Here is a 22069-nt window from a genome sequence, read left to right as displayed (position 1 = left end):
CTCTCAGAGTTCCTATAAGCCCTACAAAAAGCCTAATGACGAATTATTGTATATTAATGTGAATTCGAACCATCCCCTCAAATTCTAAAACAAATTCCAATTTCAATTAACAATAGGCTAAACCAAAACTCTTCTAATGAAAATATTTTTAACTCCTCTAAACGCGTTTATGAAGATGTCCTTAAAAAAGTGGCTTTCAAAATTTCGAGCTAAAATTTGAAAAGAAAATTGCAAAAAAGCGTAATAGAAATAGAAACATAATTTGGTTCAACAAAACGTACAGCAAAAATGTTTCAAAAAATATAAATAAAATTTTTCTAAAATTAGTAGGCAAACATTTTCCTCCCTCTAATAAATTAAATAAGATTTTTAACAGAAATACCATTAAAGTAAGTACAGCAAAAATGTTTCAACAAATATAAAATTTTTCTAAAATTAGTTGACAAACATTTTTCTCCCTCTAATAAATTAAATAAGATTTTTAACAGAAATACCATTAAAGTAAGTTATAGTTGTACAAAAAATTTAGAAAGAATTATAAAAGGCCACAACTACACGTTAATTAATAAAAATAAACATATAAAAGAAAAAAACACTGATTATTGTAATTGTAAACAAAAAATAGATTGCCCTCTAAATGGAAAATGCCTTTCGAAAAATGTAATTTACAAGTGCATTGTTTCCTCACAAAACAACCCTGATAAACAATATATTGGCTTAACCAAGGGAGAATGGAAAAAACGTTATGCCAACCACAAACAGTCGTTTAAACACAAAAAATATTCAAAAGAAACTATGCTGTCAAAATATATTCGAGATTTAAAAGTAAAAAAGAAAAATTTTAATTTACAATGGTCTATTCTAAAATCTGCCACTACCTATAATAACATTTCAAAAAAATGTATGCTATGTTTGCAAGAAAAATTTGAAATAATAACTCATTTAAATCAGGAAAATTTATTAAATAAAAAATCTGAATTAATTTCTAAATGTAGGCACGAAAATAAATACTTCTTAAAAAATTATAAAAACAAATGACCAAATTAAACCATCCCCATTCCAAAGAAATTTATCTAATAATTAGTTTCTGTAACTTCCCATTAACTAAAAAAATATAGTAATTAAAAATTTTTTATAATAATTTATAACTTCCTATAAAATATTTTTTTCTATAAATTGAATTTTTTTTTAGATTTAGTAACTCTTCCTGATGATTAAGCAATGGTGAAACTTAAAGTTGAAGAAAAAAATTAGTTTTACTAATTTTTTTTATATATATATGTGTGTGTATTGTTTGTAGTTATTTGATTTCAATTAGTAAATGTCACAAATATCCATTATGCCACATCTTGGCATTATTTTATCATAGTGGCAACACATTTTATTGCATTGTAATGAAGTTAGTAGCATTTGAGTTATTAACGGTAGTTTTTTGAATACACGTGGATTTTTGACAGCAATTTTTAGTCCAAGAACAAATTACTTTTATTTTCATATTTTTTACTGAAAATTTTTTTTTTTCCTAAACAAAGGTAAGTGTTTCTTCTATTTGAATGTTTAAAAAATCTAATATTTTTTTGTCTATATTTATTTACCATAACCTAACCTTCTTTTTTTGTTATCTTTAAAGTAATGGGAAAAAAAAAAGGATATTTCACCATCTCTAGTTGGACTGATTCAGGGTCTTAAATTGGCTGGAAATAGCTCCAATAGACAAATAGCAAAGAATGTAAAGCTTTCTAGGGCAACATTCGATAGAATTAAGAAAGAGGAAAAACTGTGGCAGACATCGAGTGACAACCCCACGTACAGAGAGAAAAATAAGAGATATAGTGGTGGAAAATAGGAGAAAATCAAAAAAAGTCCTTAAAGAAATCCTTAATGAACAAGGAATATCAATTTCTTTGGGGACTCTTCGTAGAAGATTGGCAGAACAGGGCTTCAAAGCTTGTAGACCTGCAATCAGACCCAAGCTCACTGAAGCTGTGAAAGAAAAGCGTCTACAATGGGCAAAAAATCATTTACACTTTACTGTTGATGATTGGAAAAAGGTATATTTGAAAAAAATCATTCTTATAAACTGAATTCTTTTACATATTTTGGCTACTTATTAAAAAAATGGTGTTTTTTAATTTTTATAACTTTGACTTTTAAGGTTTGCTTCACAGACGAACCACTATAGAGAACATGATGGATAAAACCAATTTTGTGAGAAGAAGAGAAAGCGAGAAGTTTAATGAGGACTGTTTGGTGCAAAGAGTAAAACACCCACTCAAAATAATGGTGTGGTCTGTTATAAGTGGCCAGGGAACTCAAAATAATGGTGTGGTCTGTTATAAGTGGCCATCGTATATTGTACAAAATACGATGCGCCAGGATCAGTACATTAAAGTTCTCAAGGAACGCCTCATACCTCAGGCAAAGGAGTGATTTCAAGATGGAAAATTTATTTTCCAACATGATTTGGCTCCACGCCATAAAGCAAAAAGCTTATCTAAGTATTTAGACAACAAAAAAATTACTGTTTTACCCTGGCCAAGAAATTCACTAGACCTAAATCCAATAGAAAAATTATGGGAACTTTTAAAGTGGGAAATGTCAAAAATTTTGGTAACCAATAAACAAAAATTAATTGAAAGATTAATTGAAGTATGGCACCATAACGAAAACATTCAAAAACAGTGCTTAAATTTGATAGAGAGCATGCCAAGGAGAGTTGCAGCAGTCATCGCAGCTAAAGGTGGTTATACAAAATATTGTTGATGTAGATGTTAAAGTGTATTTTTTTTTTTTGTTTGTAATAAAACATATAAAAGTTATCACCGAAATACCTAAATGTTCATGAACCAATTGATTTAGAAATTCAATGTATGCCAAAATTAGTGATTTTGGCACCTAAACCTTAAAAATGTGGAAATATATATATATATATATATATATATATATATATATATATATATATATATATATATATATATATATATATATATATATATATATATATATATATATATATATATGGTATATACATTTGACGATGCCAGCCTGAAAGTGTTTGAAGGTGGCAAAAATTGTCTACTTTATTTATATGTTTTATAGTAACCTCATTGTGTCAAATTATTTTTGCTGACCTGATGCCGCTCTCTAAAAGTTTTATTTTTATTTAACACGAGAATGAGTTTTAGTTGATGGCACAAGTGATACTAGCTCCTAAGAGCAGTGCCCATTATAGTATTTAGCAATATTTTAGTGCCCATTATATAGTAAGCAATATTTTGACAATGTGACAATGATTGAAGGTTGGCTGCGAGAGCAGGTCCAACTACATTTACAGATCGTTTTTGCACCTTGTTTAAAAGAGGAAGGGCATCATTCAAAGATAGACTCAACAGTATTCCCTACAAGGAGAGATTGGAGAATTATAGAGATAAATAGAATCCGAAGTAAGAAATTAGCGAGCATGATAAAGAGCTGCAACCTTAGCAGATGCTAATTTTGCAATCAATTAGATATATGGTTTTCTAGAAAGATAGGAAGTAAGAGTTAATTCTGGAAGACGAAAAATAAATGACTCGATGATAACAATACTGTTCATGAATAAAGAAAGATCTAAATTGTTGCGATAACAATTAGCCAAAAAAATTGAATTTCATCTGAGTTGAAGTTCACCACCCACTGAGAGCCCCATGCTGTAGCAGAAGTAAGATCCTTTTTAAGCTCAAACGCACTGTCCAAGCAATCAGAGAGTGTTGGATTCTTATCAAGACAAAAATAAATAGTGGTATCATCAGTGAACAATGCCACCTTAGATGTGAGAATTTCAGGGAGACCGTTCATGTAAATTAAAAAAAATTTTGGACTAAGCATAAAACCTTGAAAAACCTGATACACCGTAAGCTTATGGAATAGACCAGTGTGCAAAACTTTATTAAAGGCTTTAGAAATGTCAATAGCAATAGTACTAACTTTTCCGGATCTATCTGATGCAAAATAAAATCTATCAGTTATTACTGTTAACAAATCAGCAGTAGAATGAGAAGATCAATATCCATATTAATAATCAAAATGTAGGCTATTAGATTCAAGAGATTAAGTGTTTGTTATTTAAAGACTCAAAAACCTTGCTTATGATAGGAAGAAGACTAATAGATGGCAGTTAGACGAGTCAGATCGCTTTTTAGAATTTTTGAATAAGGGATAACAGATGCTGCTTTCCAGCAGACTGAAAAACAAGACTCTGATAAGCACTTGTTACTTGTAGACTATAACAGGTATGTTGTCCTGACCACAAGCTGTAGAAGAGCCTAAGCAGCAAATCACATTACATACAGAAGCTGGAGTCAAACTAATGTCAAACAATGGATCAACCTGTTTGTTGGCTATATCAGGTAGAACGTGAATAGTGGGTCAAGAGATCAGCTTTGTTTTTAGGTGAGGTAACGAAATCTGAATCATGCAAGAAAGGTGATTTGCAAGAGATAACAGATTTGCCCTAATTATAGACACTCTTAAAGATACTCCAAAAGTCAAGCCAAATTTTTGAGATGAAATGCAAGATTTTGTGACCTGAGAATAGCAAGTTTTTGATTTGGATGAAACATTTTTACAATGGTTTCTAGTAACAGTAAACAGACGCCTGTTTTCTAAAGAATTGTATGGTGATAAATATGAAAGTTATGGATACTATTGGAAATTGCAGCAGCACAATGAGAGGAAAACAATAAAGAAGAGTGAGGCTTCACTTGGAAATGTTGAGAGAGAATAAAAGATTCCATGTCAGCCTGAATCTAAGAAGTTACATAAGAAGAACATTTGTCAAAAGGAAGACAAAAAATTTCTACCCTAGAGCCATCACAAAGAGAATCATGGAAAGAGTCAACCTCAAGATAGTTGTAAGTGGTATGATGATAGGGGAAATCTGATGATAAAGAAGAATGAGATAATAGTTTTATAAAGATCAAACCTTGATCAGAAGCACCTAAGAGGGAATGTGGAGAAACTGAGCACTGACTAGGATCAGAAACAAGACAATTCAAGTAGAGAAGGTAAATGATTTTGGAAAGTTGACTATATGTGTTAGAGATTGACAAAGGCAAAAATTATGGGCCTTAACACCAACAGAGTCACTTATACTAGAGCAAAGCCACTTAGTGTGATGAGCATTAAATTCACCAACAACAACAATATTGGCTGAAGGGTAAAGAAAAAGGGCTTGGTCAATTTGAGCTGAACTATAAACATTAATTTTTCAAAATTTTAAATATAAAAGTATTGTAAATTGTCAAAAATATAACGAAAATATAAATACTGTAATTTGTGTAAATAAATAATACAGTAACAAGGACAAAGTTATATATGTTTTTCTTGTCTGTTATGTTTGTGATGTTATGTTCGTAATGATACAAATGTATATAGTGATTTTACTTTGAGTTGTGTTAAAGGAGGACAGTCTTTCCATCCATCCTCTTCAAATTTTAACCAATGGTATCTATCAATGAAAAATTAAAAAATGCAAAACTTAAGCTTTTAACTATAAACAATTCAAAAGTTATGACATTTCAAAATCAGCCCAAAATGCTCTATATTTTCTAATGCCTGCTATTATGGAATTTGTTTTATTTGTTTTTTGAACAATTTAAGTTCAAATGGAAGAAAAAGGCTTCTAATTGGTACCTGACTTTTTTTGAGGGTACTGAATCTTAATTTAAAATTTTAGATGGTTACTTTTTGCTCTTAAGTTTGGCAGTGATAAAATTCCCATTTTGTTACCTTAGGTTGTGGATTTACTAATGTTGTCCAACTTTCATGGATTATCAAATGAAAGAGGATGTGAGGCTATCTTAACAAGAGAAAGTTACCTTAGGTTATTTGTTACCTTAGGTTGTGGTTTTACTAATGTTGTCCAACTCTCATGGATTATCAAATGAAAGAGATGTGAGGCTATCTTAACAAAATAATATGGTTTTGGTTTCTTATAGCATAATGAAGATATTCCATTTTTAAATTTAGACACAAAATTTCCAAACTTGGCTCACAACTTCCATTAAACAGAGACTGGTTATCAATAAAGGATAGGTCAGCAAAATGTAAACTAGGTCAAAAGTGAAATTTCCAGTTTTGTAGCTTTCATGAGTATATTTGTGTAGCTTATCATAAGTGGTAAAAGTTCGTGAAAGTAAATGTGTGAATATTGGTACCTAAAAAATAAAATAAAATGATTTGTGGAACAAGAACCAATCAGTACAAGCCGCCAAAAGACTTGATGAGCTAAATAACTTTTATCAGTCACCAAAAAACACTTACAGTGATGGTGTTTCTGATAAAGGTAAAGATTTGTTTTGTATATAATATGCTATAATAAATTGTTGTATTTGTTAAAATACAACACTTTTTTAATTGTTTACTTGGAAAATTGTTAGTGATCAATTTTTATTGCATTAAATTCGAATTCATTTCTTGACTAAATTTCAAATTCAAATTCATTTTTTGGACAATTTTTTTTTATAGATTTTGTGCATTTAAAGGATATTGATTGAAAGTAAAATTGGTTTTGAAAGTTACTGAATTCAAAGATGCAGAAAAAAAATCATAACTTAAACTTTTTCATAATCATTTCTTGTTTTGGAAATTGTCAAGTTTTTTGTTTTACGCTTTTGGGTTAGACTTTTTTTAAGAAAGCCTCTTTATGAAACAACAAATATTAATATAATGTTAATATAAATAATAATTATAAAAAATTATAGTTCTGATAAACATATAATGAGTATTTTTAAAAGTATTCATATAAAAATACAATTTGATGTTTTTACATATACATTTATGATTTAGTTATTATAATTTACAGAACAATACATTAGAAATATAATTTATTTATTACAGATTATTCTACTCTGCATAACATCATTTATAAAGTCTTATTTTAAGTATTATTACATTAGGTGTTTTAAAAATGATATAATTTTCGGTCCTTGGTTGCACTTCATTAGAAAGTAAATCTCATGTTGTGTTAAAAAATAAGAAATTGAAATATATATAAATATTTTTATATGATATCAACATTTAAAAATAATTACATTAACAAAATACATAAATAAATAATGTACATGACCTGGATAAAAAGAAGAGTAAGTTGTCTTATCACTAAACCCCATAATTGTTTGAAAAAGAGTAAAAAAATGCTTTAAAAAAAAATATATACAAAATACAAAATAAAAAGGACTGGCATAAGCAAACATTACACATATATTGTAGCCAAAGTTACCATTTTATAAAAGATACCTTGATAATATAAGTGAAATATTAGTAAACATACTACTTATATTGTTATATAATACTGATGGTGTCTTAATGAAATGAAAAATTGAATTATTTTTTTAAATCCAACCATTACCATCACGGTTTGGTTAATTGTACCAGTTTATAATTTTCTTTATTATTTCAGTGGCTAATAGTCTTTTTTTAGTGCCACCTATTCCATCAAATAGTGATTTCCCATAATCTCATTGATAAATTTTTATATGATTAATGATTAAATGCATAATCTCTTAGATTAATTTAACAACAAGGTGCAAATCTGAAATTACAAAAAGAAGATGTCTCTAATTTCATTTTTATGTAATAGATGACAATTGGATGAAAGGACTACTGCTTCTTGCTCTGTCTAAAAAATTTGGAGAACCTTATTTTATGGTCTAGATACTTTAATTTATATGCTGCATAGAGCTCCTTAAGATTACACAAAATTAATTTTTTTTTGACGCGCTTATTTTTTCCAATACTAACTTAATCTTTTTAAACAGGTATTTGATATACTCATCGTCACAGTAAAAAGTAATGTAAGGAAGTTCTTAAATATCTGCTAATTAATAATGCTAATTTAATGCTGTTCAACTACATTAGAGTATGCTATGAACTAAAAACTCTTGCTTCTTTTATGATCAAACAAGATTAAGGGGTCGATTTCAAGATTTGAAATAGCTGCTCTCAATTTCAAACATAGAGTCTAGATATTTCAATATGGTTTAAATTATTTTCAAACTATAATGTTGTTTGGTGAAGCAAGATTGAATTCAGAGACACCCAAAACACTTTCAAAGTTTGTTATAACTGCTTCTTTAACTTGTTTTATCTTTTTTTTTTCAAGTGAAAGCTTGTTAGAGGTTTTGCATAAATAAATATTTAGATTGGACACTTTAAGTTGACACAAAGTACTGCTGAAAAATGATCATGTTGATTTCATTATTATTATCATCAATAATCTCCTTTTCATTCTCTACTTGATGCTAATTTATGTCTGCTTTGTGGACAAAGCTTTTCACCTGCTACTACAGATTAGCCTTTATTGCTTAGAAGTCTTGCTGTATCAAAGTTGAATTCAAGAAGACTGCCTTTAAAACCAAAACTTTATTTTTTTATTAATAAAAATGTTAACAGTTATCTAAAGATTCTATTTTTTCTTTCTAGATACTTAGATGCTCTAGGGAGACCTAATGATCTTTTCCTAGAGCATTACAGAAGAGCATTCAAACAGGAAGTTTACACCTCCTTACTTTCCAATCTTGCTTATCTGCTATAAATATCCTATGAGGATTTCTTAAATTATTAAATTGGTTATTTATTTGTATAATGCCTCAAATAAACATACTTATGATAAAAATAAGTTGAAAACTTAAACTGATTATTGTTAAACCAGTTCTACACATTAATATTTGTCTTTTATATTCAGGAATATCTTCAAAAGATTCAATTTCAAGCAATAGTCAGGGCCTATTCTAGGAAAATAGTTTGGGTGGCAGCACCCCCCTGTCCCAACTAAATTTAGCAAAAAATCAATGTTTTTTTGCAAAAAAAACAATATTTGCCATAAAAAGCATAAAAAAAGGTCCTCAAATTTTACTTTGGGGGTGCCCTAATATGGTTGATGCTGTCGAAAATGATCTAGAATAGCCCCTGATAGTGTATATGTAGTTAGATGACATTTACTTTCTAGTTTAACTCTAATTAAACACTGTTGACTCTTTGCCATAACTGAGAAACTGAATTTGCAAATTGGAAGCAATAATTATGTAATCTAAAATTAAAATATTTCTTAGGCTTTATGCATGACAGAAATTACTATATTCATTAATTACAACTGATGTCACAAAACTTTATTTAGACTTCTCAGAAATATTTTAAAGAAAATGAAATCTATTTCTAAACTATATTTAGATATTTGAACATAGTTATACTTTTTTAATATCAGGATAGTCTAACATCTCTTCACTTGTATATAGAAAAAAAAATAACCAAAGAAAATTCGGAAACAAAAAAAGATTATTAAAGATTTTGAATTTGTTAAATCTTTGGGTTCAACAGCTTCAAAAATGGTCAGGTACTTTACTCTTTTTTTTCTATAAGAACTTATGTCTCGTGTCTCAAAAAAAATTTTTTGGTGCCTAAGATATACAACTTATTTAAACTATCTTTGTGTTACTGAAACTAAATAAGAAAATAGTTTTTCTCTGTTTCAGCTCTAGTACTTTAGATATGTTTTTTTATGGTTTACTTGAAATTTACATTTCTAACTCTATTTTGTAAAGTTATAACTCACATACACATACATACACAAGGTTTTGTGATTTTATTCAATATATTTTTCATATTGTTAATTTACTGGTCAGTTAGTTACAGAAAAATCAACCATGTGGAGTAACCATAGTGTAAATGAAATTTACAAGAATGGTTACAAAGAATGTGAGTTTTTGCAGTACAGAATAGACGAAAGTATATGTTGCATGATATTTCTCTTTCAGAAAGTGTTGTTGTTAAGTTAACCTAAGTTTACCAAAAATGTACTGTGTTGTTGATTGTAGTATACCAAATTGTTATACCAAGATAAAATGAGTTCAAGTAGAATTTGTGTAAACCACCGTGATGTGTTTTGATACATATACAGAGAATATATGTTAAAATAAAGCAGAAAAACAGTCAGTGACTTTTTAAGGAGGGGTTATCGTGGATATTTTGGTGTCAGGCTTGGTGATCAACATAAAAATTGGGCACCACATCAGGTCTGTAAAACTTGTACAAAACATTTGACAGTGAACTAGCGGAGGAAAAAAAGTATAAGATTTGGCAAGCCAATTGTTTGTAGAGAACCCCAAAATCATTTAAATGACTGTTATGCATGCCTAGCAAATAATACTGAAATCAATTGAAACAACTGTAGCAAATGGACTTATTCCGATTTAGTCTCTGTAACATGACTGATTCTTCACTCAGAAGAAGTGCAAACTCAAATGTTTCTTCAACTACCAGAGCTCTGTGAGGATGAATATTGTCTTTTTGGTCACCCTTTTAATACTAATGAAGGTGACAGTGATTATGAGGAGATGTCCTTCCACAATGTTTCAACCAAGATGAGTTGATTGACCTCACCAGATATTTCAACCTGTCATAAGAAGCTTCTTAACTACTTGATTTCAGGTTGTAAGACAAGAGTTTACTGGAACAAAGAACCAAAATTACTTTCTACTGCACACGAGAAAAGGATCTGCTACCCTTTTTTCTCAAGAAGTGGATCTTGTTTTTTGTTGCAAAATCAGAGGACTCCTGGAATAAATAGGTTTTCCTAGATATTTTCAAGATGATTGGCATCTATTTATTGACAGCTCAAAGCAAAATTTGTTGTTCAATACCAATGGTATTGAACAGCAAAGTGGTTACACCAAATATCCTTGCTTCTTGTGCTTCTGGTATAGTAGTGACAAAACACACCACTGTGTAAGAAAAACTTAATAAAGAAAACATGAACTTTGGAAAAAAAAAGAAAATAACAATGTCTTAGTTGAACGGGAGAAAATCATTTTTCCCCGTTCAACTAAGACATTATTAAACTGGGGCTTATGAAGCAAATCATAAAGGCTCTTGATAAAAGGGGATTGTGTTTTGGATATATAGGTAAGAAGTTTCCACAGTTAAGTACTGAAAAAATAAAAGCAGAAATATTTGAAGCTTCACAAATAAGACAATTTATTAATGACTCTGCCTTCATAAATTTGATGAATTAGGTTGAGCGAAAAGCCTGAACTTCATTTGTTGCAGTTGTCAGAAATATTCACAGTAAACAGAAAGATGAAAAATATGTAAAATTAGAGATGCTTAGCAGTTTTAAATCCCACGGGTGTAATATGAGTATTAAGGTACACTATTTACACAACCATTTAGACCGCTTTCCTGAAAATTTAGGACACATATTGAAGTAGAAAGGTGAAAGATTTCACCAAGACATTAAAACTACACACATGATGACAGATTACTGCTGGAATTTAAAAAGAGACTGTTTCAAAATTATTCAAGAATATCATGGAAAAGAAGCATCTAGAGCATTCAGTGACTATAGTTTGCTTCATATAAATTTTTTTCTTTTATCTTTGTATATAATAATTATATTATATAATAATTATATAAATAATAAAGTGTAATGTATAGTATATAAATATATTTTTTTATAAAATAATAATCAAAATTCAATGTTTATCTTTTTGATTTGTTCCATGGATTTCACTAAAAATAGTGTAAAAATAGTGTATTTCAAATGTATGCCCAAATAGAGAACTTTCAGCTAAAATTTCAAATTAGTGTGTCTTTATTATTAATATTGAAGCATAAAAATTATTAGCACATCTTTATTATGCTTTAAGAAACCAAAACCATATGTTATTTTAAGTTCGTTTAACTTTTTTTTTTTAATTTTGAACACATGAGAGTTAGTCAACTCCAAGATTCAGTGAAACTGCGACCTATAGTAACAAACAAAAAATTTGTATTGACCATTTTAAAATCAAAAAATGACATCTAAAGTTTAGAATTTGGTTAATTTCTTTTCATTGTTGGATTCACGTTCCTCAAAAATGGTCAATTTTCAACCAGTTTCTTCAATTAAAACTTAACTTATTTATTAAAAGGTCCCACTAAAGAATCCATAATGATATATGTTGGCAAAAAAGAGTATTTAAGGCTTAAAATCAAACCATAATAACTTTTGAACCATTTGAATTAGAGAGCTCAAATTGTTCATTTTTTCATGATTCATTAATATATTTTATTTGTTAAAATTTCAAGAAAACTTAAGGGGGTGGCTGAAAATTTACATTTTTTGTCTTTACATGGAATTACCATTAAATTAAACAAAGAGTTTAAAGTTAAAACTATTTTCTCACTACTTTTTTTGAGTCATTTATGCATGTTATTAAGACAAATCAAAACAAAACATATCACAGATCTTAAGTTTAATAAGAAGTCATTGTTTTATGTTTGTTATTACAAGAATGTTCTCCAGCATTATTGTTATAATAAGTCCAAAATCTCATCATTGCAACTAATCCTGACACTTCTTTATTTATAATTTAATTAAAACATAATTCAATGAAAAACTACTTGGTCATTTTTACAACAACTAACGTTGACAACAATGCCATTAAATGCTACAAGCTATGTTATATCAAAGCTTCAAATTTTTAATCAGATAATTTACCCCTAAAAAGGATTTAACAAAAAAAAACAAAAAAAAAAAAACACATGCAAATATATTGCAGTGAATCATTTTATGCACATTGCTTTAACATTGCAAACTCAGCAAAACAAGAAGCCATCTACAAAAAATTGCTTTTGTGTTAAAAACCAACACAAAAACTCATGCATATTTTTTTCAAGAATAACAAGTATTTCACTTTATCAGATCTGTAAAAAAATTAAATAGCAATGTTATTTAAGAATTACTAATACTAGTTTTTGCAAACAAACTAATATTGTTTGTTGCTTTTGAGACTTAACTAATTCTGAATGTTTAACAAACAAAAATATTATTATGAGTGAACAGATTCAACAAAATCAATTAAATGAGAATAAATCATTGTAATGGGAAACCAGAGAATTTCTGATTATTTAAATATTCAGAAACTAAGCAGCAACCTTTTTTAATTCTGGTGGCATCAAAAAAATGGAGACCTTCTCTACAGGTGGAAAAAATCTTAACTGATTGTTTTTTTAAAGAAAGGTGGACGCAATTTAATATTTATAATAGATCATATCAAAATTAAATAATAATAATTATTATTATTGTTATGAATATTATTTTTATTATTGCTATTATTATTATTACTATTATTATTATTATTACTATTATTATTATTATTATTATTATTATTATTATTATTATTATTATTATTATTATTATTATTATTGTTATTATTATTATTATTATTATTGTTATTATATAGTTATTAAGATAAAATGCTACAGCACTTCAAAAAGAAGTTTAACATGCATGGTTAAAGATTTCATTTAAATTAATTTAAAACTTTGTTTTATGAAAAAACTAAATTTTTACAATAACATACTTACATGTATAAGTATTTTTAAAAGTGATTTTATTTTATACATTTTGTACTTGCTGATTATGTCATTTTGTACATTCTAGATATTTAAATAACTTAATTTTACATAACTCAATTTTTAAAATAAATCTAAACAAAGAATAAACAATAGCTAAAGCAGATGGTTATCACAATATTTTAGAAACAGTTAAACATGACTTTGTATTCTTATTTCTTACAATATGAATTGAGAATGCACACTGACCCAATCATCCCTAGACTAAGCATTAAATCAATCAACCTGGGACTAACCATTGAATCAATCAGCCTGGGACTAACCACCTTAAATTTATAAATGAATTATTACACTAATTTAAGATTTAACACAAAAATATAAACTTTTTTGCTTCACAAAATGCATGTGAAATTTTTGCTTCATAAAATGCATGGCACCTTTTGAAACATGCAATTTATGACAAATGACTATAATTTGAAAAAAAAAATTAATTTTTTATAACTTTTATAAAAATTTCTATAAAAATTTCTATAAAAAAAGAAGGCTTCCTGTATTTTCATATTATTTTCCAATTCATCCTCTTAAAATTTCTTGAATTAAAAAAAATTTAAGCAAATATTCTACTTCTTATAAAAATTTTAATTTAAACAGTATCATATCATAACTTTTTTTTAAGGTAAAATTTAAGCAAGTATGGTTTTCTCATCAAGACTAGATCTTTTGAGCATCATCTTTACCTTTTAAATATATCTTTTGTAAGAAAAACAAACCAAAAATAATTTAGAAATATTACATTTTTCATTAAATTTTAACATATGAAGATCGCAAAATAGGTTAGATAATTAAAAAAAACAAAAATACTTACCTCCACAATATCCATATTTGGCTATCATTCCATAAACATCAACCTCGGCACATGTTGATTTGATATCAGGGTTTTCATAAAATGATTGATTATACATGTTGACATAATTTATGCAGTTTAATGAGTTAGTACAATAATCATTTCTTTTAATCAATAAAAATGATAAGCTACTAAAGTTTGCAATAATGCTTTGAAGTACATTTTGCTTGAAAACTTTTGCAGTAATTGAGTAAAGCTGTCCATTTCTAAAAATAAATGGACGATCTAGCAAAGCATAACTTCCAACACAAAAGTATCTAGCAGTAGCTGTGTTATTGTATTGAAACACAGATATTAAAAACTCCATATAATCACAGTTGATATTTATAAGAATTTTTATACTTGTAATATAATATACGGCATCAATTTGATAAGTATTTGATATTGAAATTATAGAATTACTTATTGTTGCTGAATATATCTCCTTGTTACAAAATTGGTATATATTTCGATAAATTGAAGTTAGTTTTGTACATAGTGATTTACAGGATACAACCATATCAAAAAATACTAATCGAGGAGGAAATAATTCTAGATCAGATACTTGTATACTAATATTAAATACTTCATCAGGAGATGCTATTCCAAGCAAACTGTTTGTAGTGAATAGCGTATTAGAGGAACTGTTAAAGCAAAACAATGAATACTGCATATTTATTGAGTCACAATTCATATTATTTGAAACAGTATTACCTGACACAGGTAAAAGCCCATACTTGGGTTTTACATTAAAAATTGAATATCGAAGAAACTTCATTTCAGGGTCATAAACAAAATTTGAAATTATAGAAATAGGAGCGTGGTTTGTTTCCATTAAATCAAAATCAAGAAAAGCAGATTGGTTTTTGACAATTGGAGCTTTATTATCTATAAAATCAATAAACGTAAAAAATTGGTTATTTAGATTTATAAAACCTTTACCATTGATATTAATTCACTCTGATAAGTTAATCAAAAAGATGGGACGAGATTTTGCCATACAAGTTTATAATAACAAGATATTGGCAGGTTTTACAAAAAATAAATTAATAAGTTTTTTTTTTTGTAAAACATTTGACATTCTCGTTTGTTGACATTCTACATTTGCTGTTGTTTTTGTTGTTGAGGTTCTACATACTCTGTTGACATTCTAAATTTGTTGACGTTTTACAAAATATGTCAACAGAAGATGTTATAATTTCATAATTTCATAAAATTATTATTCATCATCAATCATCATCATCAATTATAAAATCATAATTTCATAAAATTAATATATAGTATAAACTTGTATGATGCCTTGAACATATTCTGAAAACATGTATAATGTCTTCAAAGATATAATGTATGTCAAACAGAAATTTTAATAAAAAATCTCTAAGTTTGAAATCATAAAAAGCACTCTTAGATGCTTATTACTCTGATTTTATTAGGACCCCTCCCCCCCCCCCCTTCAATCTACACAGGTTTTTATTTACTTTTTACAATCTACACAGGTTTTTATTTACTATTACTACACAGGTTTTTATTTACTTTTATTTATTTTTATTTATTTGTTATGATCAAAGAAATTTCAAGTATTTCAAAACTACAAAAACAAACTTTCAGGGTCTTAAAAATTAAAAAATTTGAAATCACTTATAAATGTAAAAGTATAACTGTTTATTAAAAACCTTTCATTTATTAGATCTGAACAAAATTTCCTGGTTTATCTTGTATTAAGCACCTGAGAGTACACACCACTACCGATGTAAACTGCATATATAATATACAGATATTTCTTTAGAATATGTATGCAGTTTACATGCGGTAATGATGTTATGGTAGAATTTTCTTTTTCTATGCAGCATTATAGAGTTGATAGATGTTCTAAAACCAACTGAAAATAGTGAGAGTGGCTTTCTTGATAATAGTCTTTTCTATTATAAACATATTTAAAATGTTATTGCTCCGTTTAAATATAATAGAATTTTACTCAAAAGAAAAAGTTACCATTGCAGTATCCATACTTTGCAATAAATCCATATTGGTCAATAGATGGACATTCTTGAGAAAAATTGCTTTGGTATTGAAAGTACTCATTTGTTGCATTTATGCAGCCAGCATTTGATGTGCAGAAATCCATTTCTTGAATGGCAATAAATCGTATATCAAAGGTTTTAATATCAATACTTGATTTTATTATAGTTTGCAGTAGAAATGTATCGTTTGTTTTCAATTTTAATGGTGGATCCAATGGAACAATTTGTGTTGCATTTAAGTAATAAAAGTAAAGGTTTCTTACGAGCAAACTTTGTAAAATTTTTACACTTATGTTGGTACCTTTGTCAATACTGTTTCCAGCTTTAAGACTATACTGAATGGCTGAAACATACAATGTACTAGGAAAATTTAAACTGACATACTGATTGGAAGTTATCAAATCAGTTTTATAGCTATATGAATCACAAGGTGGTGTTATTAGTTTATATAAACTTGGAATGCTGTCACAGACAGAATATAACTTGATAACTATTGGTAAAAGATTTTTTGATGTAACTACTCCCTGTGAAATTTGTAATGTCATTTTATATTGACCGCCAACATTTTGATCTATCTGATTGAAATATGTGGTTGTTTTAATCTCCCCAGTTATATGGTCTATGCAAAAGCATTTTCTTCGTGTTGAGTAGTTATTTAAAACATTGATACTACAGTCATCATATGACGATAAAGCATAAAGCAGCCAGCTTGATGTTCCTAAACAATATTAATAGCCATTTTATTTTACAATACTTTTAACCAACACATGGTTTATAAATAACTTTTAATTAACTATACTTTAAATAATTAATTAAAAAAAAAAATTCTTATAACTAATTTCAATTTCAATATAAATTAAATTTTGCTGATATTTTTATATTTTTATTTTACTTTTATAATATATATATATATATATATATATATATATATATATATATATATATATATATATATATATATATATATATATATATATATATTTATATATATATATATATATATATATATATATATATATATATATATATATATATATATATATATATATATATATATATATATATATATATATATATATATATATATATATATATATATATATATATATATATATATATATATATATATATATATATATATATATATATGGTGATAATGGAGAGTATATTTTAAAATTTTTACATCTAATCATTCACATTTGAAAAGCATGTTAATTGAGGTGCTAATTGAGGTGCAATGCAACTTTAAACTGAATCGGACAGGTTGGATTTAGGTGTCCTCAGCCTAAATAATTCAATTTTCCACTATTACATATATGTAACTTGTTGGAGTTTTTTATTTTTCCCAACGCTTTTATCAATTCCTCGTTTCTGTATGTTTGTCTCTTAACATCAGATCTTGCAATCATTTTTTGAGTCACTTCATGATGATAGATTTTCTTCAAATTTTGCATACATACTCTTGCTTGATGACAATACAATATTCAATAATTAGTTTTGCAATAAGTCAAATAATTTAGTTAATTTTAATTAAGTTTGTATTTTATATGAGAAGAAGAACAATAACTTTTAAATAAGTATATTATTTATTCCCACTTATACGCGTTTATTTGGATAACCGCTTATTTGGATAACCGCTTATTTGGAAACCGCTAATTTGAATAACGCCGCTTCTTTGGATTACCGGTAACACACCGGTAACTTAACTCTAGTTACCTGTTATTCTGGTTATTTTTTTTTTTTTTTATGCTTAACAATAAAGTATAGAAAAAATTAACAAGAGTTACCAGTAAAAATTATTTTTACGCGACTTTGATTGCAGAATAATCTTTTAAGTTTTAAGCTAAGGAAACGTGATAAAATAAAATAAAAATACGCGCGACGCATTTTATGAAGTTCCACGACGCATTTTATGAAGTTCCACGACGCATTTTATGAAGTCCACTTAAAACTTAACTTATAAACTTAACTTAAAACTTAACTTAAAACTTAACTTAAAACTTAAATAAAATTCTTGTTAACCTGCTAAATAAATCTAACAAACGAATAGTTAATATGTTTCTATAAAGAGAGTTTTTAAAGAATCTGAGTTAACTTTGTAAAAGAATTATGTCCTAAGGGATAATAAACGAATGAGGTTTTAAATAGAATAATCATTGATTTGATACCAGGGTTTCCATAAAATGATTCATTATACATGTTGACATAATTTATGCAGTTTAATGAGTTAGTACAATAATCATTTCTTTTAATCAATAAAAATGATAAGCTACTAAAGTTTGCAATAATGCTTTGAAGTACATTTTGCTTGAAAACTTTTGCAGTAATTGAGTAAAGCTGTCCACTTCTAAAAATAAGTGGACGATCTAGCAAAGCATAACTTCCGACACAAAAGTATCTAGCAGTAGCTGTATTATTGTATTGAAACACAGATATTAAAAAATCCATATAATCACAGTTAATATTTATATGAAGTTCCACGACGCATTTTATGAAGTCCACTTAAAACTTAACTTATAAACTTAACTTAAAACTTAACTTAAAACTTAACTTAAAACTTAAATAAAATTCTTGTTAACCTGCTAAATAAATCTAACAAACGAATAGTTAATATGTTTCTATAAAGAGAGTTTTTAAAGAATCTGAGTTAACTTTGTAAAAGAATTATGTCCTAAGGGATAATAAACGAATGAGGTTTTAAATAGAATAATCAAATGAAATAATTGAAATACTTTAAATTAAACGCGGCGTTTAACGTCTTAATAGTTATAACAAGTTTAAAACCTGTTTGCATGAAATTTTGGAAACTAAGTTGTAAAAAAATGTATATATTTCAAGCAAGGGATTTATTTTTGATTTTTTCCCCCTTTTTTTTTACTGAAAATGCTTTTAAATATTTGTATGCAAACGACTTAAATGAAATCTACACGAGTGTTATTGATAATGTAAAAATTCTACTCACATTCTATCAATTATAGTAGTCAATTTTTTTTATGTTACTTTTTTAAATTATAACTTACCCAATGTTACTATAAGTTACACTCGAGCTCCTTAAGTTACGCTTAAACTACCGCAGTTTCCAGTAACTAAAAGTAACTGTTTTGGAAGTTACCGAAATCGTCAAACCCTTATAATAATAATAATATAATATAATAATATGATCCAACAATTTATGATCAATTAATTGTTAAATTTATTTTATTCTGAAATTATAAGAAACAAATTTATTGTATTCTTACAGAATTAAAGTCCTTTTATAGTGATGTTAGCCACAAAGCTGCAGTATTTGAAATAAAATAAACAAAGTGGTTGGATTTGACTTTTTACCTTCTGCATAAGTTACACCTGCGACTCCAACTATAGTAAGGAGTTTTCTTAATAGGCCTAATTTTAAATCAGATGAGTCCTTTGAGATGTAAAACTAAAAAAATACTTATCCAGCTAACTGTTATTTGCAACTTTGCAATTTATAAATTACAGACCTTTTTCGAGGTAAGGAGCTAATATTGAAAAAAGAGATTTTACGTGAAATACTATCCTTGGTACGCTATCCTTGGTATCCTATGCCACAGAGCATTTTTAAAATGCTTATTCATGCGCTATTAGTTGTTGATCAAAATCTACTATCGAATTTCTTGATTTAGCCTTGGCTATATGAGAGTGAACCATCTAGAATATAGACTGTATGTATGTTTTTGAACTTAATAACATGCCTATGTAAAACATCAATATTTTTTGATAAATATGATGCTTTTTGTTGATGTTGTTGATCACATAGTATAGCAAAATCGGCTTTAAAAGCACTTTCCGGCTTTAAAATCAATTACCGAAGAGTTTCAAAAAAAAGGCTAAAATCTAGTTGTCCGAAACGCTAAAAATGGCGGAAAGAAACAAAATAAAAGCAATAAAAACCGGCAGTCTACCCCTGTACTTATGCTTAAGTACTAGTACTAGTACTTAAGCATAAATACAGATGTTAACTGTTTTTTTTTATTGAGTTTTTTATTTTATTTGATTGCGTAGTTTATTTTGGGGAAACGTTAAGTCCATTCCATCAATGTGGTGTTTAGACAGTTTTTAAAAATTGCATTAGTTTTCTATGTGATAAATACGTTACAAACAAAGTCTTTTAGAAAATGTATTTGATGATTTTTTTTGTTTGTTAGTTTTTATTTCTATGGATGGAAAAATGGATGAAACAAATAAAGGTTTTTATTGTTTTTTTGGTTTGAATATTTTATGTAATTACATTATTCACATTTTACAATAACTTATTGCAAAAATTGAAGTTAATAAATTGATGATAACAGGTTGAAAGTTGTCATGGGTTGACAGAGTGGACATACCAATATCTCAACAGACTAAGTTTAGTAACGCAAATTATTATTATTTTTTTATCTTATTTTAGGTGCCCCAAGAAGTCCTTATGGTCTTATTACAGAGCACCGCGGATGAATATTTAATAGGAAGTTTACGCCTCTTTCCTAACTGATGTCGCAAAATTTGCCCAGAGGTGGGGTTTGAACCACGGATTTGTTTCTGAGGCAAGTGCGTTACCACTGTGCCACGGCTACTTTTATATTTCTATATATCATAAAAATTAGTTATATTTCTAAACATCATAAAAAAATCAATTTAATTAGCATTTTATATATTTTAACTGACAATTTAATTAAAACGTTCAATGCAATTTCTTATAAAACCATAAAAGAAGCTTTGCTGAGTTTCTTATATTGTTCTATTTAAAAAAAAAAAATTATTGTTTTATTTTCATATTGTTTTATTTCAAAAATTTTTTTATTGTTTTATTTCAGAAAATAACCTGAATGCAATTGAAATATCATGAACGACATATAAACGTGAGTTTGTACAATGCTTGAAAGTGTCCCATCTGAAACATCAAAAAATTCTGCGGGAACCCATGCTTGTAGCTACAATAAAATCTTAAATGAACTTATTGTTTATTTTTATTAAAAATGAGCAATAAGTTCATTCAAGAAATAAAGCTATAAGCTAGCCAAAGCCATCAAAAATAAAATTCTTTTTAATTGAATGTTTTTCAATCTAAATAGTATTTTGAAATAAAAATTCCTTTCATTTTTTAGGGTTTTTATATTTATAAAAACTTTAAAAAAAATAATAGGGGCAAATAGTGTTGTTTACAAGTGTAACTGTGTACCACTTAGATTTTATTATTAGCTTTTATTATTAGTAATTAAGTTGATTCAAAAAGATTAATTTTATCACAGTACCCTTCTAAAGAACATTTGACCAGAGAGTTCATGCTGCCTTTTTGCCAATGTCATATATATGGCCAGAGCCAGATTCGAATCACAAATCTTTTAGTTATAAGAACTAAGAACTCTAGAGTACTCAGAACATCTCTGTGTAAAGGCTGGTCAAAGTTGAGATTAAGAAAGCATTCTAATAGTTGCTATTTTAAACAATTTTATATAAGTTAATTTAAAGTGGAAAACTGATGTTTTTTTGTTGAGGACGAGTTAGCTTACAGAGAAAACAATAAATCTTAGAATATACATCTATATTGTTATAGAATTTAAAAAAAGTTCTGAGAGTCACAGAGAAAATTAACTTATAACTGAATTTAACTTTCATTCCGCAGATTTTGAGTTGTCAAACAAAAAATTGAGTTGACCAAGGACATATTAATAGATGGACGTTTAACTCATTATTTAAAAGCCAAGATATGCACCCTAGCAATTGTTATAAACAACAACAGCAAAACAATTGGACACATTTGCGTCACGCGGAAATACTTTAATACGATTAT

At 27.4% G+C, this 22069-nt stretch overlaps 1 protein-coding gene across 4 annotated transcripts in view; it reads right to left on the bottom strand.

Annotated features, from left to right (window-relative positions):
• LOC105845287 (uncharacterized) overlaps window positions 1-22069 on the bottom strand; it is a 129047-nt gene that overhangs the window by 82966 nt on the left and 24012 nt on the right. For all 4 annotated transcript variants that reach the window (XR_010641309.1, XM_065808187.1, XM_065808186.1 and 1 more), the window contains exons 4-5: window positions 16250-16996; window positions 14240-15145 (exon numbers count right to left, since the gene is read on the bottom strand). Coding sequence is in view for 3 of the 4 variants with exons in the window: in XM_065808187.1 (XP_065664259.1) it covers window positions 14240-15145; window positions 16250-16996 (1653 nt within the window). In the remaining variant the exon portion in view is untranslated. The remainder of the gene's footprint in view (window positions 1-14239; window positions 15146-16249; window positions 16997-22069) is intronic.

This window comes from Hydra vulgaris, chromosome 10 (assembly GCF_038396675.1).
Source record: "Hydra vulgaris chromosome 10, alternate assembly HydraT2T_AEP".
Classification (NCBI taxonomy): Eukaryota; Metazoa; Cnidaria; class Hydrozoa; order Anthoathecata; family Hydridae; genus Hydra; species Hydra vulgaris.
This window is presented reverse-complemented; position numbering and strand designations above follow the sequence as displayed.